We start from the raw sequence: 26,747 nt of genomic DNA, 5'->3' as shown, positions 1-26,747 counted from the left end.
GCCCTCAGCCCTGCACACGCAGCACCCGGCTCGGCTGGCTTGTTCGGGACATTTTATTTTCTGAAAGTAGACAATCTCTGACTTCCACACCACACCGGCCCCGCGTCCCTCTGTGCGTCTCTCCAAGTCCTCGGCTGTGCTTCGGCGCCGACCTCGGGCACACGGTACCGAACGGAGGCGGAGAGGAGCTCTGGCAAGGTCTCGGGGCGCCTTCCCTCTCGGTGGCAGGGTTCGTATTTACATGCGATCCTCGGCCAAGGTCCTCCCACGGCGGCAGGTGCCACGGGCCCTGGGCCAGGGCGGGGGCTGGGGTCCCGGCAGGGCCTCCCTCAGGCTCCCAGGCCGGCTGAGCCTTCACAGGAGGCAGAGCGGCTCTCAGCCTCGGCGCGGTGCGGCCAGGGCCCGCCTCCCGCCTCCCCTTCCCCTCCTCGCAAAGCCAGGGAACCCCCTCTAACCACCAGACAGTTAGCTGTGTTCCTTCGCCCCGAGGGGAAGAACCGCCTTTAAATACGTCACGTTGAATTTTCTGAAACAAAAACGAAGCAGAAACCGCACCAGGAGCAGGAGCAGGGACGGGCCGGATGACAACTGTGACACTCAGCAAGCCAGACACGAAAAGGACCACCTGAAACAAATAGGTTCCGAAAATCCGCGTTTTAAAAAAAGAATACTCGACTGCATTTGAAATGGTCTGTTTTTTCCTGCGAAACACCACGAGGTTTGGCAAAAAAAAAAAAAAAAAAAAGGTGTCAGAGAAGAAATCCCAGGTCTAGAAAACACCGGACGAGCGGCGGGAAAGCTGGCACCCAGCTGGCCTCGCCGGGACGGGTGGCGCCACTCGTGTCGTGTCGCTGACGCGTCGAAGCTGTTTAGAAAGAGCTGCGAGTGGCGCGAGGTCTGGTCAGCGCTGCGTCTGGCCTCGCACCCGGCTCCGGGCGCAGAGCGTGGTCCCCGGTGGCCGGGGTGGGCGTGTCCAGCGGGAGGAGCTCGGACCCTCCCTGGTCCTCCCTCCTGGTCAGCGACAAGGTCCCTGTTCTAGGGTACAGCTGGCCTCCAGGTGGCCCCAAGGCCTCCCCCGCAGTCCCACGGGGCGGGGAAGGGGGACCCCATGCAGAGTGGGGCCAACTCGGGGAGGGGGAAGGGCTTCGGGGAACGTGGTGACAGCGCCTCAAACCTCCAAGAGACCCCGACGCTTTGGGGCGCGCCGCTGTCTCCAGACTGTGTGTGTGTGTGCGTGTGTCTACCTACCTAGCAGCCTATCCGAACATGGTTATGTCTGTGGAAATGTGGGGGCCAAGGAGGCGGAGGGGCGGGGCGGGGCGGGGGACGTTCTGCAGGCCCCGTTTTCTGGCCCTGCGCGGGGTCTCCCCAGCACGAGCGGGGCTGGGGCGGGCCCCGGGTTCCGTCACGGGCAGACGGCGGCCCGGCCCCTCAGCAGAGGCCTATGTACTTGAGGTTGTTCTGGATGATGACGTCGGTCACGGCGTCGAAGACGAACTGGATGTTACTGGTGTCGGTGGCGCAGGTGAAGTGGGAGTAGATCTCCTTGGTCTCCTTGTTGCGGTTCAGGTCCTCGAACTGCCGCTGGATGTAGACGGCCGCCTCCTCGTAGGTGTTCTGGCCCTTGTACTCGGGGAAGCAGACGGACAGCGGGATGCGCCGGATCTTCTCGGCCAGCAGGTCCTTCTTGTTCAGGAAGAGGATGAGCGACGTGTTGATGAACCAGTTGTTGTTGCAGATGGAGTCGAAGAGGCGCAGGCTCTCCGCCATCCGGCTCTGCGGGGAGGGACACGCGGCGTTAACTGGGGGGCTGCGAGGAAGGACCCCGGACCCCCCACGGCTGAGCCTCCCAGCCTGGGCCTGGCCCCCACTAAAGCACCCTTCCGGCCCTGGCCGGTGTTGCTCAGTGGATAGAGCGTCGGCCTGTGGACCAGAGGGTTCCGGGTTCGATTCCGGTCAAGGGCACATACCTGGGTTGCAGGCTCCTCCCGGGCCTGGACCCTGGTCGGGTGCGTGCAGGAGGCAACCCATCGATGTCTCTCACATCCATGTTTCTCTGTCTCTCCCTCTCTCTCCCACTTTCTCTAACAATCAATGGAAAAACATCCTCGAGTGAGGATTTAAAAAAAGCGCATCTTCTGTTGGGTGTTCCCACTGCCGGGTGCACTGTCTTCAGCGTCTCCCACGGGTCCTGCCGCCCTGAAGCGGCTGCACCCGCCCACCCACGCCCCGAGCCTGGCACGGGTTGGTAAGAGGCTCCTTCCCTGCTGGCGCCTCCTCCGGGCCCAGTGGTGACGACACGTGGCTCTGGGGCTGCAGCCTGGTGGTGGGGCTTCGGGTTTACGGACTTATCTGACCAGATTGTACCACCGGCGTGGTAACCTCGAAACCGCCGCCACACTGGCCGTGGGGACATGGCGCTGCTTGCCTGATCCTCACACCTTCCTAGTCCCATTGCACAGATGAAGAAACTGAGGCTTAGAGAGGCAGGAAATGGCTCCGAGTCCCACAGCCCAGAGCTCCAGGCTCACTGCACTTCTGGGTGGACGGGCGGTGCTGTCGGGCCCAGGGGGTCACCCCAGGGTGGGGGTGCCTGGGAGGCTCCCACGGAAACCCTGCTCTCCCTCGGACCCTGAGTTGTCTGAGGCGCAGGGCGGACAGCGTCAGTGCTGAGAGGGGCCAGGCTGAGTGGGGGAGGATGCTCAGAGGCACGGCCGGCCGTTACCCCGACAACAGAGGAGCTGCCCCGAGAGCCGGCGCGCCGCCCGCCCGGCGGATCATGTTCTGCAAAAGCAACGCGGGCTGTGTCTTCGTTAGAACCAGCCCTGGAAAGCGAGCGGCTCAGGTCGGGGGCCTTCTGCAGAGATACACGGAAAGCAGCGCCCCATCCCCAGCAGGGCCCGAGGAGCCGCACTCGGCCGGCCGAGCGAGAGCGGAGTGGCGGGCTGGAACCGACCCGCCGCCGGGAGCAATCAGCTTCAGTGGGTTCCTGGAAGCCAATCACAGACTGACGGCGCTGTCATTTCTCACGGGAGTGATGTCATAATCGGGCTGCGCGGTCCCCACGTTCTACATGGTATCAACAGTTCACGCAGCCATTGGCGCACATGCATGAATCCGTTGAGCAAAGACTGGAGGTCACACACCGAGAGGCAGTGACAGGTCCCAGTCGGCAGGGGACAGAGCCCAGTTACCAGGCAGGGCTCTCCGAGGGCTGAGAGGGGGTCTGGCCACCAGCAGGTGGGACCCAGCAGGCCAGTGGCTGGGGAAGGAGCTGGGGTTCAAGGGTGGGTTTGCAAGCCCAGAGTGGGGGCCAGGCAGAGGGGACAGGACATGGTCAGGGTCCTGGCGTGGGACCTCCCTGAGCCCTGCTGGGTCACCTGGCGGCTCAGGTGCCCAGCCCGCTCTGTTCAGGAGCTGAGTGTGGAGTTTGGGAAGAGGGGCGGGGGGGGGGGGGTCCTCCACACGCAGGGCCTCCCAGGGCTCAGCAGGGAGCCCGAGATTGCACCAACCGCGCCTCCTCTTCCAGCCAGCAGCCCCCCCCCCCCCCCCGCCACGTTTCCCTGTCCCGCTGCCAATGCAGCGGAGGTCGGGGCGCTTCTCGGCGGACACGGACCCCGCGGCTCCGGTGCCACCAGCTCTCTCCGGGCCTGCCCCCGGGGAGATGGGCCGGGGCTCGTCCGCACATTCGTTTATAGAAACCACACGCCGCCTGTCGGGGGGCCTGGGCGGCAGGGGAGCGGGGGGGGGGGAGGGCGGGGCAGGCGGAGGACTCAGTTTCCTCAGCTCTGGGCCGGGCGAGTCCTGTTACAGACGGGAAAGCCCGAAAGCCGAGTGCGGTCCCCGGGGAGGCGGGGCTGGGGGCGGGGCCGTGGCATGAATGAGCTCCATTCACCGGGGACGGAGCCAGCCCCGTGGCCGCCACCCGGCAGCTGGGCCACCAGGCCTGTCCGGGCAACAGGGTGCCAGGCTCCAAGGGCGCCGAGCGCGGGGCCTGGCATGGAGGCCGCCTGGCAGTGCCCGCTGGGTGGGGCAGAGGTGGCTTAAGGGGCACAGGGTCGCTGACAGTGCGTGGCCAGCCTAGTCCACAGTCTGGTGCCCGGCCTCGGTCACCGGCCGGGGCAGGTGAGGCCCCGAGCCCTCTGCTGGGGGCCTGGTGGACCAGTCTGAGGCCTGCGCACCCCAACTTCTCTAGCGGGTGAGAGGGCAAGTGCGCCCCACTGTCAGACCCGCGCCGACGTCCTGGCAGGGGGTGGCAGGGGCGGGGCGTTGGACATGCAGCCGGGGAACCGTGTGACGGGTGGTGCCACCAGAGCAAGCGCACGTCAAGGATGGCGCCGGCACTCAGAAAACAGCGCACGCTCTGCCCTAAAGGGGGGCCAGCCGTCCAGGGAGAGAGGCCTGGGGTGCTCGGGGCCTGCTGGGTGGCCACAGGGGCAGGCGGAGGCTGTGTCCAGGCCGCAGGCTCACAGCCCTGCGCTCCCCCAGGCAGCCAGCCACCGAGGGTCCCGTCCCTCTGGGCTCATTTCCCTTTCGGGGTCCCCGTGTCCCAGGGGAGCTCGGAGGAGCAAGACCCTGGCTTGCGCCGGGGGCAGGGGTGCCGCTGAGGTGAGACCGCCGGAGGATGCGGCCCTGGGCCCCGCAGCCACAACCTCCTGTGGCCTCTGCTGCCCCGGGCGCAGGCCTCTGGTTGGAAACAACAGAACTTGGGTTTCGACGCCCCCAGGGGACGTGGGACTGTTAGGGACCAGGTTAGGGCCGTGGTCAGGGTGGGTGGGGCGGAGACACCTGTCTGCCCTGTGTGTGTGCAGAAGCCCGGGCACCAGACCTCAGTCTACCCCCAAACTGCAATCCCCCCCCACCACCACCACCCCTCCGGTCTGCCACTTCGTCCTGAACCACGACTCCCAGGGACCTGGCGCAGTCTGGCGTCCGTGGTGGCGGGCACTGCTGGGGGCTCCCACCGTCCTGTCCTGCGGCATCCCCGACATTCACCCTCGACACCCACCGTTTCTAAGGAGCCTCTCTGACGGCCGCCTCCCCTCCTCTGGGCCCCCCACGCCACACAGACGCGGGGCAGCAGCTGGTCCTGCCTCGAGGCCCGAGGTTCCCTGGCTGCCCCGTGCTGCCGGCCTGGCTGCCTCCGCCTCCTGCCTGCCCGGGGCCTGCAGACCGTGGCTGCCCCTCTGCTTGGTGTCCCCTGTCCTCAAGGAGCTTCCAATGCCCATGGGGGCTGAGCGGCGACGGAGATGGGCAGACAGACAGACAGACAGACAGACGAACACGAGCAGCCAGCGGCATGGCCGCTGCTTCCCCGCAGAGGCCCGGCCAGGGAGAGGGGGCGGCTGGAGGAGCCTGAGTCATCTCTAGCGCCTGCAGGGACCGCTCGCTCGGAGCTCGGAGCTCGGCCTCCCAGGCAGCTCCAGCTCCAGCGTGTCGCCTGTAGGATCTGCCGCTCCTCCCCCACCCGCCCGGGGAAGCGTGTCCCCTCGCTGGAGGGCAGGGCCGGTAGCACCGGGTGGAATCACAGAAGCCCGGTGGACAAGAGGGCACGTGTGGCCGTGGTCAGCCACCCACAGAGCAGAGGGGCTCGGAGCACGGCCGCCCCGGGGCCTTTCCGTTGCTGAGCTGCTGAGAGTGTGACGGCAGCTGCCACCCAGGGCGGCCGCTCCCCTCCCTGCGCAGAGCCTGAGCGTAGTACCCAGACACGCAGTAGACTGGCTGCCGTTTCCATGACAACCGGGAGGAAGCCTCCATCCTCCGAGCCCAGCACACCAGCACAGACTGATGGCGGGAGGATGCAGCGGGTTCCTGAGCCCGGCAGGCGTCCCTCCCTCCACAGCTGTCTGTCACTTGTTGGGGTGCGGGTAGGAGAGGCCTCTGGGCGCTGGGGGGATGCTGCTCCCCGAGAGACAGGCAGCGCGAAGGTCCTTTTAGTGACCTGCCCGGCTGGGGAGGGCCTCCTGGTGGACGGAGGCGGGAAGAGGGCGCTGTCTCACCCATGACACTCTGTGGGGCAGTGGCCTCAACAGCCGCCCTGACGGCCCTGGGCCTCGCCCCTCCCCGTGGGGGCTGTGGTGCTGACCCCATGCCCAGCTCTGCTCATCTGAAAGTGGCTCCCAGGGGCTCCCAGTGCCAGGAGAGGCGCTGTCGTGGGCTCCACCCATGTCACCTCGCCTGCCCAGGCCCCTCAGCCTGTGCTTCTGTCACCCCCCCACTGCCACTGGCCTCAGGAAACGGGGGGGGGGGGTCTGGGGACAGAGGTGGGCGACCCGGGTCACTCCTGGTTAGCACTCCCCACCTCCTCCTCCTGCACACCCTGTGCTGCGGTGCTGGGCTGGAGGGCGGGGTTCATGAGGCTAAGGAATCAATGAGCCCCTGATTGATGGCTCCTGGGGCCAGTCCGCCGGGACAGTGCTGAGGGGCGGAGCTTCCACCCGCTGCCTTGTGGGCAATGGGCTGGGGGGGGGGGGGTGCTGCCTGGGAGGCCCTGTCCCCACAGGTGCCCAGGCCCAGGGTCAATCAAACTCACTCCCCATGAACCAGGAGGTCACGGTTCCATTCCGGTCAAGGGCACAGGCCCGGGTTGTGGGTTCAATCCCCAGAGTGGGGCGTGCAGGAGGCAGCCGATCCATGATTTGCTCTCATCACTGATGTTTCTCTCTCTCTTCCTCTCTGAAATCAATAAACACATATTAAAAAAACAAAAAACAAAAAACAAACTTCACCACGGAGTAACGGGGCTGGAGGCCTCGTGCCCCACCCAGCGCTTCCCCGCTCCAATGTCCGCCAGCGTCTGAGCCCAGAGCTGAGGTGCACGCTCAGCCCCACCGCCTGGCTGTCCCCCCGCACCTGGGCTCTGGACCCCAGGGGTCACTCCTGGCCACACCTGCAGCTCCCAGCGAGTGGGACAGAGCAGAGGAGCAGCCCGACTCAGAGGGACCGCGTCCCCTGAGGAGGGTCACATGTGCCAGCTGCCCAGCACTGCCCCGTGCAGAGGGCGGGCGGCTGGAGGGCGGGTGCTGATGAATGAGCTGACGGGGGGGGGGGGGGGGGAACAGGGCTGTCCCTTCAGATCTGTGCAGGCCTCTCCTCCCCCTGCCACTTCCTTCAGCTCTTGCTGGGACCCGCCTCCCCGCTCCTGCTCTGGGGCTCCCGCCACCACCACAGCCAACCAGGTCACTTCGCTCCCTGGGCCGGCTCTCCAGCGGCTTCCACCACGAGTGGATGGTCGAACACCCTCCGCCTGGCTCCCCCTCCTCCCCCACGGGGCCATGCTGTCCCTCCTGACCCAGAGGCCGTCCTGACATCCCCGTCACGGTCACTGTAACCCGTTCTGCTGATGGGCTGCGCGCGGAGAGCACCACGGCACCCGCGTTATGGCTCCCGGTCTGCCCGAGTGCGGCGCTGCCCGTGGCAGGCGCGCAGCAGGCGGTCTGCCCAGCCTGGGCCAGGGCGGGCGGGCCAGATGGTGGCCGCCGTGTGTACGCGGAGCGGCAGCGCTGTGCGGGGGCCGGGTGGAGGCGGCGTGCGTGTGCCCGAATGCCCTGCCCTGGGCGGGCCTGGGCCACGGAGGGTCCGACAGGGAGGGTGGGGGGCGGTCTCCCCTCCCCCCTTCCCACGCCTCGCGTTCGGCGGGGACCGGGAGGACAGCAGGGGGGTACCGTCCTGGCCTCTCGTGGCCTGTGGCTGCCTCCCTTCTCCCTGCAGCGCCGCCATTCAGCCGATCGATCTGGCCAAACCGCCCGAGAAGGCGTTAGATGAGCAGGGCTGCGGCTTCGCAGTGACGGGCTGTGTGAGCCTGTGTCGGTGGGTGAGGCCTCGGGGTCACTTTCCTAGTTGAGCCCCTCGTGGCCAACCCCCGGGGGTTCTGTGTGCCGAGGTCCCAGGGCCTGACTCCCCGTGTGCTCCTGCGGTGGGGACCTGCCACCCCGCCCCTCCCGCTCCCGCTCCCCCAGCTGCCACCGGCAGACACGCAGCCCCGAGGCCACGGACGTGTTAGGAGGGAGATTAGCGAGCGGCACAGGAAGATTAGCGGCCAGGACGCGCACACCTCCCGCCTCCACACTCCGGGGCCTCGGGTCTTCCCGGGCGTCCCCCTCCCCGGGATGAGAGCGGCGGGGAGAAGGGCCCCTCCTCCTCACGTCTCTTCTCCCAGCCCCTGCGCCCCCGGAGCCCATTTCAGAGCGGCCTGCGGCCTCGGGCCAGCGACAGATGGGGCTTCTGTGGGGCGGGGCGGGGCCGAGGAGCCCAGAAGCCAGCCGCCGCCTCCCGACCCCCCCCCCCCTCCGGTCCAGGGGCCACTGCCCGCCTCGCAATCACACAGCGAGCGGCCTGCGCGTCACACCGCCGGCTGTTTAAACAAGATAACGCCGCTGCCCGCCCGGCCCTAATGGCCCGACACCTGTCCTGTCCTGAGCTGCCGGGAGCAGCGCGCTTCCTGCGCTCGGAGCTGCTCAGCCGGCGCTCGCCTCTGTGCCCCCCTCGGCTGGCCTGTTTGCTGGGCCCGGGTCCCCACTGGACAGTGTGGGGGGCGGGAGTGACCCTAAGTAATGAAAGGGTAGCAGCCTCCCGCTCCTCAGCCCCGGGCGGGGGACAGCGCACCTGCTGAGCCCCTGGGCAGTGTGTCTCAGAGCCCGTGCAGCCTGGGCCCTGCCTCCCTCCTGCCGCCCTCACCTCCCCCCCCCCCCCCCCCCCCCTGCCTCCTGCCGCCCTCACCTCCCACCGATGCCTGGGCTCAGCCTCCCTCCTGCCGCCCTCACCTCCCCCCAAGCCTGGGCCCAGCCTCCCTCCTGCCGCCCTCACCTCCCCCCGATGCCTGGGCCCAGCCTCCCTCCTGCCGCCCTCACCTCCCACCGATGCCTGGGCCCAGCCTCCCTCCTGCCGCCCTCACCTTCCCCCGATGCCTGGGCTCAGCCTCCCTCCTGCCGCCCTCACCTCCCCTGATGCCTGGGCCCTGCCTCCCTCCTGCCGCCCTCACCTCCCCGGATGCCTGGGCCCAGCCTCCCTCCTGCCGCCCTCACCTCCCCCGATGCCTGGGCCCTGCCACGCCCACGGCCGCAGTGCGGTGTGGTCAGTCCGGCTCCCACCCTTTCATTGACTCTGTGGCCAACCACACGCAACACACAGGCTTTCCCAGCCTCAGCCCTGCCAGCCTGGCACGTGGACTGCGCCCACCACTCGGGCCGGGCACAGGTGGCCACACCACAGCCCTGGAGCCGAAGCCAGGCCGTGCCCCAGGGCACCTCCCTGTCCCCAGGCAGGACCTCGCAGGCCAACCAGGACCCTGGCGGCCACCACGCCTGTCGGCGCTGCTCCTCCAAGCGCAGGCCCAGCGCCCAAACACACACATCCCCGTCCTGGTCTCTGCTCACGGGCCCTCAGAACCAATGGCCTGCAGACCTGCTGGCCACAGCCCGGGGGCGTGGGCCCTGGATGGGAGGTGTCCTGTGACTGGGGGGGACTCAGACAGGTTCAGCGACTCCCACTTCTGGGACAGCAGGTTCCCAGGCCGACACGGGGCGCGTTTGCTCTGAACGGGCCTGGGGCGCCCGGGTCCTGCTCCCCACTTCACGCCCAGGGACGAGAGGGAGGGCCTGGCTGCGGCCCGCAGGAAGCATGCCTTTCCCAGCTCCTTGTTGCTCCAGTGAAACCAGAACTGCTTCCTGCTGTTTCCTGGGACACCTGCTGGCGGGAGCCAGGCACCCCCACGGCCCGTCCCGGGTGGGAAACTGCGAGCAGCGGGGGGCAGGGCCCGTGGACTGGGAGCTGCCAGAGGGCAGGCCTGGCCTGGGCTCGAAGGCCGCCCTCTCGCTGGGCGGGCCCCGGAGTGAGGAAGCCCCTCCCGTCTGCTCCAGAGGCCGCCTGGAGCCCTGTCTCTCGGCCTGTCTGACCCGCCTCAGCTGGCACTGCCCGGGCCACACCTCGGAGCAAAGGCCGGTGGAACCGCTGGCCAAGGGGGGGCCCGTTCCTGCAGGGACGTGAGAGGTGGGGACCCTGCCTGTGGCCAACAGATGGGTTCAGAGAGAGAGGCTCGTCCGTAGAAGTCCCGGGTCCCCACTGCCGTGCACGCGCCGCGCAACCACACGACTGACTGGGGCGAGTTAGGGAGCTGCAGGCCCCGGCACCGCCGCTCAGGGCTCGGCCCGGCAGGCTGCTTCGAACCCCGTGCCATCGCTGCACGTGCCCGTCACGGTGGCTGGCGGCTGTATCCTGCCCGGGACGTGGTGGGGCGGCAGGGACCAGGCAGGCGCTAGGACTGCCCACAGGCCCTTCGGAGGCGCTGGCCGAGTTCCGGAGATCGGAGCGCCGGCGAGGGCTCCTGTGTTCCCGAGCAGCTGCTCCGGGAGGACACTCCTCCATCCCGGCCGCTGACCCGGCCCCGAGACGCACAGACAGCAGCCCAGAGGCCGATCCCAGCACGGCCCCTCCCCGCCCGTCAGCCACAGGGACTGCCCGGACCCGGGCCCAGGCCGGCCGACTCCGGACAGGGATCAAGGCTCGGCCCCAGGACCGCGTCTGCGCTGAGCCTGCTGCGGGCTGAGAAACCCCGTGTGAGCCGGGAGCAGCCATGTGAACCCCACACCTGAGAGCCTGTGTGGCTCGGGCGGGGCTGTTTTGTCGTCGGCACCCCCTTACCTGGCGAGGCTCTCAGCAGCTGACGGTGCTCCCCAGGGCTCACCTGGTGGACACCCCGAGCCTCTCAAACGTCGGGGGGAGGGGAGAGAGGCTGGGCGGGCCGCTCTGGCCCCGAGCCTTCGTCTTCTCTAAGGTGACCCCTGGTTGTGGGCTCAGGTGTGAGTGACTCCCGGGTGGGTCCCCAAACCTCTCCTTACACCTGCGTCACGCCCAGGCCCTCGCACGTCTTCTACAGCAGGCAGTGTGGGGGAGTGTGGGGCAGTTCAGGGTGGCCCTAGGCCGAGCCACAGGTGGGCAGGGCCCCCGGCAGCGGCCAGGCTGCTAAGGACAGGCCGGCGCTGTGAGCGGCCGGGAGTGAGGGGCTCGGGAGAGGGGCCGAGCCTCGCGGCTGTGCCTGCGGGCAGAGCGTTGGGCGGAGCAGCGACCAGGCCGGAGGGGAGGGGGCGCTGGAGGCTGGACTAGTCACTGGGTCGCGGCCTCCGTCTGACCCGAGCCCCAGGGACAGCCAGGCTCCCGGTCCCCAAGGGCTCCCTGCTGTCCAGAGGAGACCCACTCCTGCAGCCCTCCCACCACTGCAGCCGGTCGGGGAGCCCGGGAGAAGCCGCAGGAGGCCAGGCCTGGCAGTGCCCGCTCTTCGCTCTGAGACGCCGATGCCAGGTCCCCTGGTCGGGGGGCTAGACAAGGCCAGCCCACGAGGTCTGGGCGTCAGAGGCGAGGTCAGGCCTGACCAGCACCACCCCGTCCTGACTCAGTGGGGGCTCTGGCCTCTGTGGTGCCATGTCCGGAGGGGCCCGAGCAGGACGGGGGCAGGCGACAGACAGCTGCCCGTGGCTCTGCAGAGGCCTCCCAGGGACAGAAGCAGGGCGCAGGCCGGGATGTCCTGGAGCCCCGTAAGCCCAGAACCGAGGGGTTCTGCCGCTCTGAGCGGCACTGTGAGAGCGGATCGCGTGGCAGAGGGGGGAGACGACAGAGGTGCGGGCTGTAGCGGCCCCAGCGCACCCCAGCTCCACCACCCCTGGACAGCTAGGGTTGGATGCGGTGCCTGGGACCCTGAGCTTCTGCAGGTGCCTGGGGCCCGAGCTCTCCATGGCCCCCAAGCAGCCCCCATGTCCCGCCTCTACTGGCTGCGCCCATGGCCCCCCCCGGCGTCCACGCCCCCCGCCCCCCGGCGCCCACAGCCCAGGCTGGATTCTACGAGGTGCAGATCGAGCCCAGATTGCCACCCCACCCTCACCCCGGTCTGCCCAAGCCCCGCCCCTGAGGTCTGGGCCCCCTTCTCTCCTGCAAGTTCGTCTCTGGGCAGAGGAGGGTTCCTGGCTGTTCTGCACCGACAGCTGCTCCTCGGGGACCCTGAGGCCAGCCCCAGCCATGCTGTCCCCATCTGACCCGAGGGAGGAAGGGACACGCGTCTCTGCCCAGACGGCGATTCGCGAGGAGAAGGCAGAGCCTCCCGGCTCCGAGCCCCTCTGCGCGCAGGGTGCTGTAGCCCGCCTGGGAGAGCCGCAGGGTGCTGTAACCCGCCCGGGAGAGCCGCAGGGTGCTGTAACCCGCCCGGGAGAGCCGCAGGGTGCTGTAACCCGCCCGGGAGAGCCGCAGGGTGCTGTAACCCGCCCGGGAGAGCCGCAGGTGCTGTAACCCGCCCGGGAGAGCCGCAGGTGCTGTAACCCGCCCGGGAGAGCGGGAAGGGGGTGGGGCGGAGGAGCAGGGAGCCACCCGGCTGGTCACCGTTCGGACGGGATGGATGTGAACAGAAGGAACACGCGCAGTCACGGGCTAGAGCGGGCATCGCGGAGGCGTCACGTCCCGGAGGAGCTGACACCAGGGGCCCCGCCCGGCTCTTCGGGGACGGACAGTACATCCTGTAACTCACGGATGACTGAGCCGACCGGCAGGCCCCTGGCCGGGGTCAGAGTCGCCGGATGTGGTCGCGGGTGAATGTTTAACAGCCCACCGGGCGGCGGACTGGAAGCGGCTGCCGAGCTCCCCGCTGCAATCCCTCTCACCGCGTGGACTGGAAGCTACCAACTCGCTGTCGAATGGCCCACAGGTTCCCGAAGATCGGACACCGACACCGAGCCAGTGCCACCCAGCTCTGCCCTCCCGCGGGCTCGTGGGACAGGGCGGCCATGCTGGAGCCCGGGCTTAGCCTCCTCTGCGCCTGGGCCCGCTCTCCCCACACGGGCCGGTCAGCACTGGGGCCAGGCCCCCACTGGAGCCCAGCAGGTCGGCTTCCTGTTTAGGGAGAGCCACCGCCTCAGAGACCCGAGGAGCACCCAGGGCACCCCCTGTAGACCCCGCCAGGCACAGGGTAAAGCTGCCATGGCGGAAGAGGCGCCGCGATGGCCACCACGAGGGGGTGCGCCCGGCCATCACGAGGGGGTGCGCCCGGCCATCACGAGGGGGTGCGCCCGGCCACCACGAGGGGGTGCGCCCGGCCATCACGAGGGGGTGCGCCCGGCCACCACGAGGGGGTGCGCCCGGCCATCACGAGGGGGTGCGCCCGGCCATCACGGAGGGGGTGCGCCCGGCTACCACGGAGGGGGTGCGCCCGGCCATCACGGAGGGGGTGCGCCCGGCCATCACGGAGGGGGTGCGCCCGGCCATCACGGAGGGGGTGCGCCCGGCCATCACGAGGGGGTGCGCCCGGCCATCACGAGGGGGTGCGCCCGGCCATCACGGAGGGGGTGCGCCCGGCCATCACGAGGGGGTGCGCCCGGCCATCACGGAGGGGGTGCGCCCGGCCATCACGAGGGGGTGCGCCCGGCCATCACGAGGGGGTGCGCCCGGCCATCACGGAGGGGGTGCGCCCGGCCATCACGGAGGGGGTGCGCCCGGCTACCACGGAGGGGGTGCGCCCGGCCATCACGAGGGGGTGCGCCCGGCCATCACGAGGGGGTGCGCCCGGCCATCACGGAGGGGGTGCGCCCGGCCATCACGAGGGGGTGCGCCCGGCCATCACGGAGGGGGTGCGCCCGGCCATCACGGAGGGGGTGCGCCCGGCCATCACGAGGGGGTGCGCCCGGCCATCACGAGGGGGTGCGCCCGGCCACCACGGAGGGGGTGCGCCCGGCCATCACGAGGGGGTGCGCCCGGCCACCACGAGGGGGTGCGCCCGGCCATCACGGAGGGGGTGCGCCCGGCCATCACGAGGGGGTGCGCCCGGCCATCACGAGGGGGTGCGCCCGGCCATCACGGAGGGAGGGCGGCTGATGCGCTCAGTGGCAGAGCTGGCCCATGAGGAGGAGACGGGACGAATGGAAAGGCCCCACCAGGTGTGTGGAGCGGGGCCGAGGGGGGGACACGGAGCAGAAGGGCCTGCCCGCCCCTTTCCTTTGCTGACACAGGACCTGCAGGGGCGGGGGGAGAGGGGGGAACCAGGCAGATAGGAATGGAGTCGTGGACCCCTGTGTGACGGGGAGAGGACCGAGGAAGCGCTGTTGCCAGAGGCCCCTAGCAGCTGGCCGTCCCCTAGCAGCTGGCCGTCCCCTAGCAGCTGGCCGTCCCCTAGCAGCTGGCCGTCCCCCAGCAGCTGGCTGTCCCCCTAGCAGCTGGCCGTCCCCTAGCAGCTGGCCGTCCCCTAGCAGCTGGCCGTCCCCTAGCAGCTGGCCGTCCCCTAGCAGCTGGCCGTCCCCTAGCAGCTGGCCGTCCCCTAGCAGCTGGCCGTCCCCTAGCAGCTGGCCGTCCCCTAGCAGCTGGCCGTCCCCTAGCAGCTGGCCGTCCCCCAGCAGCTGGCTGTCCCCCTAGCAGCTGGCCGTCCCCTAGCAGCTGGCCGTCCCCTCAGCAGCTGGCCGTCCCCTAGCAGGTGGCCGTCCCCTAGCAGCTGGCCGTCCCCTCCAATGCTTGGGCCACGTCACGGCCACAGTGAGAAAGAGCTGGTCCGAGCTCCCAGGGGTCCCCGGCTGGGGAGCACGCGACCAGCTGAGCCCTGTGCCGCCTGCACCTGCCCACACCTGCCAAGGGCCTGACTTTCTCGCTGCCTCTGCCTCGCCTCTCCGATCTGTGCCTGGGGCTGTCCACGCCGAGGGAGCCCAGGCCCCTCTATGGCTGCGCCCACCTCCCGGCTCTGGTCCAGGAGATCGCTCTGTCCCAGGGTCACCATCATTTGTGAGGCTCCAGACAAGGTGCATGTGGTCCCGGCACAGCATGAGATCGGAAGGAGTGCTCGGGAAGCCCGGCCCGGGGGGGAAGGCTGGCGGCCCGGCAGGTCAGTGGCACCTCCCTCTGGCACTGTCCAAGTCCCAGGGCAGGGTTCCGGGATCTGTGTCCTCAGAGAGGGACAGAAACATCCATGGTGAGAGTCAGGGACCGGCTGCCTCCTGCACGCCCCACACTGGGGATCGAGCCCAGAACCCGGGCCTGTGCCCTGACCCGGAATGGAACCGTGACCTCCTGGTTCCTCGGTCGATGCCCATCCCTTGTGCCACGCCGGACGGGTGACATGCCACTTTTAAAGCACAAACACAAGCTCCCTTTCCGGGCTGCAGGACCAAGCACGGTGGTGACTGTTTGCAGAACAGCTCCCCTCCCAGGGTGCACTGCACATGCCTGCTCCCACTGGGCCCGGGCACCCGGGGGCTCCCCCAGGAGGGCTGAGCGTGCCAGCATCTGCACACCCAGCAGCCAGGGCCCTGAACTCAGGCTCTGCCCAAGCCTGCCTGCCCCGAGCCCACAGGTTCCTGAGCACCACGTGTGCCAGGCCTGTGCCCACACCGCACAAGGCGGGAGGACAGGTGGCTGTCACCTGTGGCCAGGGCTGGGAGAGCTGACCCCCCAGCCTACCGTCTGGCTGTGTAGTAACCGCCACTCGCAGAACTTAACCCCCTAGAGGGAATGTCCTATGTCCCACCTGTGCCCCAAGGGACCCTCCTTGACATGTCAAGCAGCTACCTGCAGGGTAAGCAGTGGGGACACCAGGCCTCCCACGGGGAGCCTCGCTGTGGCACAGACCACGTGTGGCCCCAGTCAAGGTGGGGATACTCCTGGGAACCACTCCCTGCTGGTCCTGAAGGAGGGCAGGTGTCACCAGGCAGCACGAGGGTTTGTAGAAGTGACACTGTGACTGCCCTGGGTGAGAGTGCCCCCTACCACAGTCCATTAGCAGCTTAGCGCCAGGCCCCACACCAGGCACACAGCAGGTATACAGCAGACGCACAGCAGGCGCACAGCAGGTATACAGCAGGTCCACAGCAGGCACACAGCAAGCACACAACAGTTATACAGCAGGCGCATAGCAGGCGCACAGCAGGTGCACAGGGGTATACAGCAGGCACACAATAACAGTTATATAGCAGGCGCACAGCAGGTGCACAGGAGGTATACAGCAGGCACACAGCAGGCGCATAGCAGGCGCACAGCAGGTGCACAACGGTTATACAGCAGGCGCTTAGCAGGCGCACAGCAGACACACAACGGTTATATAGCAGATGCACAGCATGCACATAGCAGGTGCACAGCAGGTGCACAGGAGGTATACAGCAGGTCCACAGCAGGCACACAGCAGGCGCACAGGAGGTATACAGCAGGTCCACAGCAGGTATACAGCAGGCACTCAGCAGGTATACAGCAGGCACACAGCAGATATACAACATGCGCACAGCAGGTATACAGCAGGCACACAGCAGGTATACAACATGCGCGCAGCAGGTATACAGCAGGCACACAGCAGATATACAACATACGCACAGCAGGTATACAGCAGGCACACAGCAGGTATACAGCAGGCACACAGCAGATATACAACATGCGCACAGCAGGTATACAGCAGGCACTCAGCAGGTATACAGCAGGCACTCAGCAGATATACAACATGCGCACAGCAGGTATACAGCAGGCACTCAGCAGGTATACAGCAGGCACACAGCAGATATACAACATACGCACAGCAGGTATACAGCAGGCACACAGCAGGTATACAGCAGGCACTCAGCAGGTATACAGCAGGCACACAGCAGATATACAACATGCACACAGCAGGTATACAGCAGGCACTCAGCAGGTATATAGCAGGCACTCAGCAGATATACAACATGCGCACAGCAGGTATACAGCAGGCACTCAGCAGGTATACAGCAGGCACTCAGCAGATATACAACATGCGCACAGCAGGTATACAGCAGGCACACAGCAGATATACAACATGCGCACAGCAGGTATACAGCAGGCACACAGCAGGTATACAACATGCGCGCAGCAGGTATACAGCAGGCACTCAGCAGGCTGCTACAGGGCTGGGAACAGCGACCCTTTGCTAGGAATGGGCAGTGAGCAAGCTGCTGTGTTCACCTGGGAACACGCTGCCCCTTCCAGGAAGGCCTTCTAATCGGTCTCCTCTGAGGGTTCCCTCCACTGTGAAGTGCCCCACAGTCCATTAGCACATCTGCAGGGGCCGAGGTTGGGCAGCAAGCACCCCCTTTTCCCTAGAGTCCCAGCAGGCCCTGAGGAGGGGGCAGAGCCCGTGTCGCCACAGGCCGGGTGAGGGGCCTGTGGCAGGCAGCACATGGCCCTGGCTGCCACGGTGGGTGGGTGGTCTCTGCACGAGTGGGGCCTCGGCTGAGCCTGCAAATGCGTCTCCACTCCTGGAAGGGGCCGGGGGGCAGGCAGAGCAGGAGGCCGAGCTGCCCGGGCGTGGCTCCCCCTGAGGGCAGGTTGGGGCTGGGCAGCCGGGCTTTCCCACGGCCGCCACCAGCTGCAGGCCTGGGTGCCCCACCTGCCTCCCCACCCGTGACAGGGACAGCAGGCACGGCTGCTGCCCGCATGATCAGTCAGGTGACGCATCTGCGGGCTGTGCTCCGGCCTCCCACGCTGTCTAGGGAAGCCCCATAGGAACAGTGAGGCCCGCTGACGGGGGCCCTGGGCGCCTGGGGGGACTGCACGGGGGATGAGGACCCATGAGATCTGTGGGACGGGAGCTGGGTCACCGTCAAGGCCGGGCACGGCTCGATGCCCTGGTCCGAGAATGCTCTGGAATCCGCCTCCCCCTGCCCAGGTGTTGCCCTGCGCTCGCAGCAGCCCTCCGTGCCCAAGAGCCCAGAGATCCCGCCGTTACCCTTGGCAACATGCTGACGCAAATGCCAGCGGGCGGGTAGGGGGCTGAGGCTCCTCTGCCGGCTGGGGGAGGGGGCTCTGCCAGCCCTGCCAGGGGAAGCAGGCCCCGGAGCCGAGTGGGGGTGGAGAGCTGGAGCTCCGGGCCTGTTGTTGGCTGCCTCGCCTGTGCCAGGGCCCAGGGGGAACAGTGAGGGCCGCCAAGGGGAGACCGAGCCGGCAGGGTGGCAGCCCTGCCCAGGCCGAGGCGGGCGGAGGGGGCAGGGGGGCAGCAGAGGCGTGGCGGCGGCGGGGACCGGACCGCGCCGTCTGCAGCCCTGGGAGAGGCGGCTCTCCTCGCCGCTCCGGCTCGGGCTCCGGGCGGCCAGCCCACCTCGGAGGCTGCGGCGAGGAAGCGGGAGGCATTGTCTTTCTCGGAGCCTGTTTGTTTTCCGTCCGGAGACACTGCTGGTGGAGCGTGGAAGGTCAGGACCATTTGGAATCCAGTGAATTTCCAGCCGCGCTTGCTTGAGTTTCTCAAGAATTTCCTTTTCTGGTGAACAGCCACCTCCCGGGCCTGCCGCCCGCCTGCGAGGCCAGGGTGGTAGCGGGGGCGGGGCGCGGCCTGGCTGCCAGCCCCTCCCTCCGGAAAGTGCCCTGAACGGCCTGGAGCCCATGCCTCCAGGAGGCCACACGGGCACAGAACCCCGCGTCCAGGCCAGCAGCCTGTTCTCGCCCGGGGCTCCCCCTGTGGCTTCCCGCAGGGACAGGGCAGGAGCAGCCAGAGATACGAGGCCCCGGGGGCTGCCTGTCCTCCTGGCTGTCCTCCTGGCTGTCCGCTCAGCCTGGCTGGGCAGCTACTCGCTCGCACAGGAGCTGTGCCCGCCCTGTAAGAGTGCCCGCAATGTGGGGGCGCGCAGGCACCGGCTGAGGTCAGGAGAGGCCTCCCAAGGAGGTGACACCTGGGAGGAGACTGGGGGGCAGGGGCAGGTGGGCAGGTGCTTAAGTGGGGAGAGCAGAGCACGGGGAGAGTGAAGCACACACAGGCCAAAGCAGAGAGAGGCAGAGGGGAGGCAGGATGGGCTGGTGGGGGCCAGGAGGGCCTCGGGCAGAAGGCCTGGCCCTGGGCCCGTGTTTGAGGACACGTGGGCCGCCTCCTGGCTGACAGAGAGCAGAGATGAAAGCCAAATCCCTCCACGAAACACGGGCCCGGCTGCGGGCCCGGGCACCCTCCGCCGGGGTCCTGGCACACCTGTGGTCTCAGGCTCGGCGGGCAGAGCCTGCAACGCAGAGTCTGGGAGACAAGCCCGGCGCCCAGGGACCTCCCCACACCAGCCCTGGAGGTGACAGACGACACAGCCCGAGAGCCCGGTCCCCGGAAGGCTCGGCGCACAGGCTCTCACCAGCCTCAGGCCCGTCAGAAAGGGCAAAAGCTGAAGAGCCGCCGGCCGCGGAGCCGATGAGGCTGGAAGACCGGCCTGGCACTGACCTAGGGCCCGGCCTGGGCATCCTGCTTCGCCTCCCGGCCTCACAGCCCGGCCAGCCCAAGCCCTCCACCCACAGCCCTGCCCCGCGAGGCCTGACCTTGTCTCGCCGGTGCCCCCAGGCCTAGAACTGCGCGCGGCGCTGAGGCAGGGGCAGGCGGAAGCGTAAGGGCGGCTGGAACTCCAGACCACACGGCGCTGGGCGCAAGGCGGGCCTGTCCTGGGGACAGTGTTGTCCTCGGCTCAGGCCACTCCCACCAGCGCCACACCTGGCACAGCTCTGGGCAGAACCCCAGGGGCATCGAGGGCCGTGAGGAGAGCCCTGCCCTGCCCCATGGCTGCCTGCAGCTGCTTCCCCTCTCGAGAGGCCGTCTCCTGCGAACCGCACACCCTCCTCCAGAAAAGCGCTCAGGGGCCCGCACACCCTCCTCCAGAAAAGCGCTCAGGGGCCCGCACACCCTCCTCCAGAAAAGCGCTCAGGGGCCCGCACAGCCCTCTTCGAGCTGCAGGCCCATTAGGACTCCCAGCTGCCCTCCCAGACAGCTCCCACCTGCCTTAGAAAGACCAGGGAGGGGGCAAGCCCTTTCCTTGCCATTGCCCTGGCCCCCAGACCTGAAGGCCGACCCCCGTTTACCAGCACGGGGGTCTCCCATGACCCCTGCCCTAGGTCCTGCCAGCACTGCCTCCCCCAGCCCTGGCACCCACAGCCCCACACTCACAGCTCCTTGCGGACCCGTTTGCCTCCGTGACCCACCCAGGGTCAAAGGCCTCTGGAGGGCAGATTCCGAGTCTCTGCCCAGTGCTCCTGCCTGGCACAGCACCTCTGCTGCAGCGAGGGCGGTGGGAGGCCTTGGCCACGTCCATCCCTCGTCTGGCCGTGTGGCCTCTGCCACCACCCCTCCCGGGAGCCAGGGAGCTGGGCACCTCGTGCTCGGGGCCTTCTCCCTCGGCCCTGACAGCAGGTGTGACCCTGGGGTCCACATTCACCCCAGCCACACACCTCGCTGAGCCACCTGGACCCTCTGACGGCAGCCTTGACGCCCCCCCCCCTTGGACACGCCCAGGACCCCCGCTTCCCGGGCGGCGGCGGCGGGAAGGGGAAAGCGGGCCGCTCACCGTCTGGTTGTCCTCGTACAGCTTCAGGTCGTAGCCGCTCAGCTCCACGCAGAAGATGATGGCCGTGACGCCCTCAAAGCAGTGGATCCACTTTTTGCGCTCGGACCGCTGCCCGCCCACGTCCACCATCTTGAAGGTGAGCTCCTTGAAGGTGAACTTGTTCTCCACGATGCCCGTGGTCATGTCCCGGGAGCGCAGGATGTCCTCGACGGTGGGGATGTAGTCGGGCGCGGCGATGCGCTCCAGGTCGTTCAGGTAGTAGGCCGCGTTGTCCTCCAGGTGGTACTCGTTGGAGCGGCCGAAGCAGGTCTGCGCGCCGGGGTCGGCCCACAGCCGCCGCATGACGCCCAGCAGCTCGGGCGTGATCTCGCCCTTGCTCTCGGCCGGGCCGGTCAGCGCGAACAGCTGCACGGCGTCGTAGGCGCGGTCGGGGTTGTGGAAGTCGATCTTGAGGGCGGCCAGGGCGCGGATGATGCGGGTGAGCGAGTCGATGGCGTTGTAGAGGATGAGCGGCTTGTACTCCTTGCAGGCCTCCAGGTTGAAGCCGCCGCTGTGGATGATCTTCATCTGCTTCACGATGGTGCTCTTGCCCGAGTTGCTGGTGCCCAGCAGGAGCAGCTTGATCTCGCGCCGCTGCCGCTGGCTCTCCGAGCGCAGGTGCCGGTCGATGCGCCGGGACCGCCGCGCCGCCTCTTTCTCCTCCGAGCTTTGCCGACATCCCATGGTCTGGCAGCGGCGGCGGCCCGGACACAGGAGCGCGGACGGACGGGGGCCTCTCCCTCGGCCCCGAGGGGACGGGATGCTGAGACTCGCTCGGGCGCTGTGCCCGCTGCCCTCGGGCGCTCAGTGCAGGTGGCGGGGCGAGGCCGGGCCCCGCTGCAGCCCCTGCCCCAGCGCCTCTTCTGCAGCTGGCATGGCGCTCCGGCGGCGGGAGGGGCCGGGCCCTCCCTCTAGCGACACTCGCCCGCCCCGGGCTGCCACCTGGCCTGAAGCACAGCAGTCATTGCCCGTCCTCCTGGTGGTGGGAAGCCGTCCGCTCGCCTCCGCCGCTCGCCTCCGCCTAGGCTGTGGCCGTCCGGTCCCCGGTGGCCGTGGCGATGCTGCCGAGTGCGGCTGGAAGGCCTGCCGCCAGGGCCTCGGCCGAGGGTGCTCCCTGCGGCCCCCCTGCCTCGGGCATCTGCCTTCACCTGCCAATACAGAGAACAGAGTGAGTCTCCTCCCATGGCGGGGCGGGGGGGGGGGGGGGCCCTCTGGGAAGCAGGACCCTGCCTGGGAACAGTGACGAAGCCCCTCCCTGGAGCACCACCGAGCTGGCGTCCGAACCCCAGCAAACACACACCCTGGGCCCTGCACTGCACCCCGTTCGCTGAAGCCGGTGCTCAAGGGAAGAGGGCTCAGCGGTGTGTCATGAGAGGGGATGTACCCTCTCCCAACTGGGGGAGCTGCCCCGCAGCGTGGCTCAGTGGTGGAGCGTGGACCCAGGAACCAGGAGGTCTCGGTTCGATTCCCAGTCAGGGCACAGGCCTGGGCTGCAAGCTCGATCCCCAGTGTGGGGCGTGCAGGAGGCAGCCGATCCATGATTCTCTCTCATCATTAACGTCTCTCTCTCTCTCTCCCCCTCTTCATTCTTCTCTGAAATCAATAAAAATATAAAAAAGACCCTAGCTGGTTTGGCTCAGTGGATGGAGCGTCGGCCCGCGGACTCAAGGGTCCTATCCGGTCAAGGGCATGTACCTTGGTTGCGGGCACGTCCCCATTGGGGGGTGTGCAGGAGGCAGCTGATGGATGTTTCTCTCTCATCCATGTTTCTAACTCTCTCTCCCTCTCCCTTCCTCTCTGTAAAGAATCAATAAAATATATTTTAAAAATATAAAAAAGACAAAGCGGCGAGGCCCTTACCTGACACCGTGAACAAAAACTAACCAAGTGGCTCAAAGACGTTAGAAAGCAAAGGCCAGAGCTGCCTGGCACTGGACGGGCGGCGCTTTCTCGGCCATAACGCCGAACACACAGGCAGCAAAAGAAGGCAGCCGGCGAGCTGGGCTCCATGACAATTAAAAATCCGTGCATCACCCTGAAGTCGACGGGGTGGGAAGGCAGCACAGGCGGCAGAAAACACGTGCCGAGCACAGATTTGCTAAGGGGTGAATATCTAGACGATACAGAAAACTCCGAAAACTCAACAACAAAACCAGGCAAAGACGTCACACAGACATTTCTCCAGAGAAGACAAGCAAACGGCCATTAAGTGCGTGAGAAGACGCCCAGCGTCAGCAACCCTCAGGGCAATGCCAATCAAACCACCACGAGACGCCCCACACCCACACGGCGGCTACTATACAAACGGCAGAAGGCACAGCGCCGGTCGGGGTGTGCGGGAACCGGGACGCGGCGCGCTGCTGGCGGGAACGGAACACGGGGCAGCTGCTGTGGAAAACGGCGTGGAGGTTCCTCAAAACATTAAAAATAGAACTAGCGTAGCTCCGGCGATTCCACGTCTGGGGACAGACCCGAAGGGACTGCTGTCAGGGTCCTGGGGAGAGCTTTCTACGCCCGTTTGCACGCAGCAGTGTTCACGGCAGCCAAGACGCCGAGCAACCGTGTCCGCTGGCCGGGGAGTGGACACGCAACCTGGGGGCCATCCTTCCGAGGAAATAACACTCGGCCTTAGACAAGGGGGGAGGGATCTGACCCAGGCCACGCACGGATGGACTCGAGGACAGCACGCCAAGTGAAGCCAGCCCGTCACCGAAGGACACACACTGTCCGCTTCCCCGCACACGCGGTCCCTGGTCCCCGGAGGCACGGAGTTCACGGAGCAGAGAGCGGGAGGGAGGGGCTGGCGGAGGCCGGGGAGCTGTTTAACGGGGACAGGGCGGTGAGGGTGGCACAACACTATGGATGTACTTAATCCTTCTCAACTGCACCCTGAAACCCGGCTAAAATGGTAGATTTTACGTTATGTGTTTTATCACCAAAAAATGTTTTGTTGGAGACCTACCAAAAAAAAGAAAAAAAAGGGCGAAGGCCACGTGTGTGGGAGACAGAGGCGGGAGGTGACCGGCCCTGGCTTCCCCGCAGCGAGGGCTGTCCTGGCCCAGTGTCCACTGTGCACGCGGGGTGCCGAGCCCCGTGGGGGGCGCCCCTTGCCCTTCCAGGCCAGGGTCCAGGGCCGCCCTGTCCGAGGAGGCCTGGCTGTGCTCTGAGAAGCACGTGCCCACGGCCTGGTGGCGAGGGCTGGGCTCCGAGAATCAGGTCCTGGCCAGTGCACACCGGCAGCCACCGGGCAGCTTGGGAGGAAAGGGGAGATGGTGGCCGCGGTGGCCGCTGTCTGCGTCCCGCCCAGCTGCCTGCCATCTGCTCGGGCAGCCCCCACAGTCACAGCTGCGGTGGTTCCCTCGCTGGGGACACCTCTTGCTTCCGACCCCCAGAACCCACACGCTGGGGCCCACACGGGGCTCTCCCGGCAGTTCCCCGGCTCAGCTGCACCCCGGGGGGTGAGTGCAGATGCCAGGGGAGTGGCAGTGGGTGGGGCGGCACCTTCCATTGTCCCGCTGCTCACTGGGCCGGGGATCTGAGCGCGGCGCGTGGGCAGGTTGGAGGTCACAGCTGACCGAAGCAAAGACCCGTGCCCGAGTTTCCGAGGGTGAGGGGGGCAGGAGTCAGACCGAAGGCGGCGAATGAACTGTGAAGGGGGAAGGCACCGAGATCCGAGGGTCGGGGACGGGTGTGAGGGCTGTGGAGCTGGGCTAGCCTCCCACGGGTGCGGGGAGAGGTGCCCGTGAGCAGGAGGGGGCAGCAGGGCCTGCCGGTGCCAGGGCCTCTGGGTGGGGCTGTGCCGGGCAGGGAGGGCAGGAGCAGGCGGGCGCCGGAGCCGGAGGAGCCGACAGGGGCCACTGTGAGCGCTGGCTTCTCCTCTGCGCTGGGCAGCCAGGCTGAGCGGGGGTGTGAACAGGTTCTGGAGCCGGCGGCTCCCGCACGAGGCTGTCTGTCGGGCGAGGGGCAGCGGTGTGCTGAGCGCTGGGGAGGTGAGCTCATGGGCTGGACAGTGGAGTTAGGGTTCAGGGCGCCCCGGGTCTGGCTCGCAGCAGGGCTGCTCTTGGAGAGGGGACCTGGGAGGAGGCGGCGGGTGCAGACGTGTGGACCCGCCGGGGCTCCAGCAGCTGGGGACTCCTCTGCCGGTGGCTCCTCACCGGCCTCCGATCGCCCACCACCTGCCGGTGCACCTAGAGGCTGCCAGGGGGTGACCCCCCAAACCAACAGCCCACGCCTGCAGACCCCCCTCCTCCCTCCGGCTGTTTGTTAAACACTGGGATCACACCTGCCGAGGATGCGAGCGCTCCAGACACCAAACTGGACTTCCTCCTCCCAGGAGAGGCCCGAGGGGGAAGCGAGGAGGACCTCCCTCCGGGGAGCTGGGTGCTGCTCACAGCGGGGCCTCGGGTCACCTCATAGGATTTGGAGGTGTCAAGGGTGCACAGGGAACCTGGGTCCAGGCCACACGCGGGGGACCCCGGGGCAGAGGCAGCGAGGCGGGGCCGAGGGCTCCTGGGCCGTGGGGGCAGTGCCACACCCCTGCCCTCACTCAGGCCAGAGGCCACCCTCTCTCAGGAAAGGGCCCTGCCGCTCAGTTCCACTGGCCTGTCCCCAGGGCACCCTCGCTGCTCTCCCAGCACCTAGGCCCAGGCCTCCACCTCAGACCCCATCGGGCAATCACTCCACCCCCCACGGCGTCTGCTCATGCCCCCGCCCTCTGGGAACTGAGGCCGCTGCACACGCTCTGCTGGGGCTCGGGGAGGGGGCGGGTGGACGGGACCGAGGCTGGGCATCCAGCATCCGCGGGCCGTTTCTGATCAGAGCGGCGCCTGGAGACGAGGGAGCAGGCGAGGCAGGTTGAGTGGAAGGCCGGGACGGACGTTCAGGGGAAGTGAGGCCCCTCCCCCTCCATTCTGCTCCCCGGTTGCCGGCTCTACTTCCTTCTGAGCCAGCGCCTGTGAAAGATGCGAGGACAGATGGATGGGCACCGAGCCCGCGGGGGCCGCTCCGAGGCTCCCACACTCCCTGCTGAGTGCATGACCTCGCGTGACCTTGCCCCCTGGGGCCACCAGGGGCCCGTAGCTGAGGACCCACTGTGGCGGCCTCCTCGGACACACGGGCCATTCCCAAGCCCTTGGTACCGCTGGGACTCAGACTCCGCCCTGTGCCTGCCCTCCCCACGGTGCCCCAGTCCATTAACTCCTCCCCAAGGTGCAGGCCAGCGCCCTGAGGCCCCCAACTCCGCGTGGCACAGTGGGCTTTCGTCACCTGCCCCCAGCTTACGGTTCCTCCTCCCATCTTCTCGGTCTCACGAGGGGACAGGGGTCCTCCTGCCCACCCCTCCTCTCCCCCTCCCACGTCCCGGGCAGCCCTCCCTGCCCCTTCCCTTCCCAGTTAGCTGGTGCCCCGCCCCAAACACATTCCTGCCCACCCCTAGCCTGCCGAACATACGACGGGTCCTTGGGGCGGGGGGCACGCAGAACCGTGCATCATCGTAGGAATGATGGCATTCCTTATCTTCCAATGTTGCACGTTCACCTGAGACAGAGCAGTGTGGGTGCATCTGCCCATCTTTGGAGCCGGCCGGCCGGGGTGGTCTCAGCCCAGCAGCTACTGGAGCTGCCGCCCCGTCTGTTAACCCACAGCCACCAGGTGTGACGGACAGAGACATTCTCACGGGGTGAGGTGGCAGAGTGACCGGGACCCGACTCGTAGCTGTCACGACTCCCTGCCCCCACCCCACGGCTGCCTTGCCCACACCAACCCCCCACGGCTCCCACTGAGGCTCCCAGAGCGGCCGCTGGACGTCCATGGCCGCCCTTTCTGCACGCACACGGCACCGCTTACAGGACGCTCCAGTGCCACGTGCCACGGACACACGCGGTGTGGCCAACACCACTGACCAAAGCGGTGGGGGCCCGAGTGCCCGGCACGGGCCGCCTGCTGTCCGGGGACGTCAGCCTGCAGTCACGGCCCGTGAGCGACGGGAGAGGCAGGCACCCACTCACCCAGCGAGCGACAGGGACGGGTAGAGGGTTTCTGAGCGCCTAGATTTCTGTAAGGCTTTTATTTATTTATTTTAATGTATTTTTATTGATTTCAGAGAGGAAGGGAGAGGGAGAGAGATAGAAACATCAATGATAGGATCATGGATCGGCTGCCTCCTGCGCGTCCCACACTGGGGATCGAGCCTGAAATCGGAAATCTAACCGTGACCTCCCGGTTCATAGGTCGACGCTCGACCACTGAGCCACACTGGCCGGGCTCTGTAAGGCTTATAGATGGCTTTGCATTACACTGATCACACAGTTTCTGCAAACGTCGGGAAAAAGGGTAGCTTGTGCATACGTGAGACGCTACGGCCTGCGCCCGCGGAAAGGGGCCAGGGACACGTGACTGTGTGTGGGTTCGTCGCAGCCGCTCACGGCCACCGGGGCCCTGGCCACTGGGTCG

At 67.5% G+C, this 26,747-nt stretch overlaps 2 protein-coding genes across 3 annotated transcripts in view; one reads left to right on the top strand and one right to left on the bottom strand.

Annotated features, from left to right (window-relative positions):
• The window catches only part of RSPH14 (radial spoke head 14 homolog), a 50,503-nt gene that overhangs the window by 7,107 nt on the left and 16,649 nt on the right, over positions 1 to 26,747 (top strand). The window lies entirely within an intron of this gene.
• On the bottom strand, positions 45 to 21,081 carry GNAZ (G protein subunit alpha z). 2 transcript variants are annotated; one of them, XR_008555286.1, is made up of 3 exons: positions 20,259 to 21,081; positions 1,249 to 1,776; positions 45 to 625 (listed from the first exon to the last, which is right to left on the bottom strand). XR_008555286.1 is itself a non-coding variant. In XM_008157201.3 (2 exons), the coding sequence occupies exons 1-2, from the start codon at positions 20,979 to 20,981 to the stop codon at positions 1,432 to 1,434; spliced, it is 1,068 nt and encodes a 355-aa protein (XP_008155423.2). In that variant the 5' UTR covers positions 20,982 to 21,081; the 3' UTR covers positions 737 to 1,431. The 2 variants fall into 2 exon arrangements, 1 of the variants encoding a protein (XP_008155423.2); XM_008157201.3 differs by lacking the exon at positions 45 to 625 and having other exon boundaries at positions 737 to 1,776.

Source organism: Eptesicus fuscus, chromosome 23 (assembly GCF_027574615.1).
Source record: "Eptesicus fuscus isolate TK198812 chromosome 23, DD_ASM_mEF_20220401, whole genome shotgun sequence".
Lineage (NCBI taxonomy): Eukaryota > Metazoa > Chordata > Mammalia > Chiroptera > Vespertilionidae > Eptesicus > Eptesicus fuscus.
Note: the sequence above shows the minus strand (reverse complement) of the source record. Positions and strands in the feature narration are given on the sequence as shown.

Excerpts from the sequence above, each read along its gene's own strand:
- GNAZ (XM_008157201.3), bottom strand. The coding sequence starts at position 20,981 with ATGGGATGTCGGCAAAGCTCGGAGGAGAAAGAGGCGGCGCGGCGGTCC. Across the intron at positions 1,777-20,258 it reads TGTACGAGGACAACCAGACG|AGCCGGATGGCGGAGAGCCT; the intron begins GTGAGCGGCCCG and ends CCCTCCCCGCAG.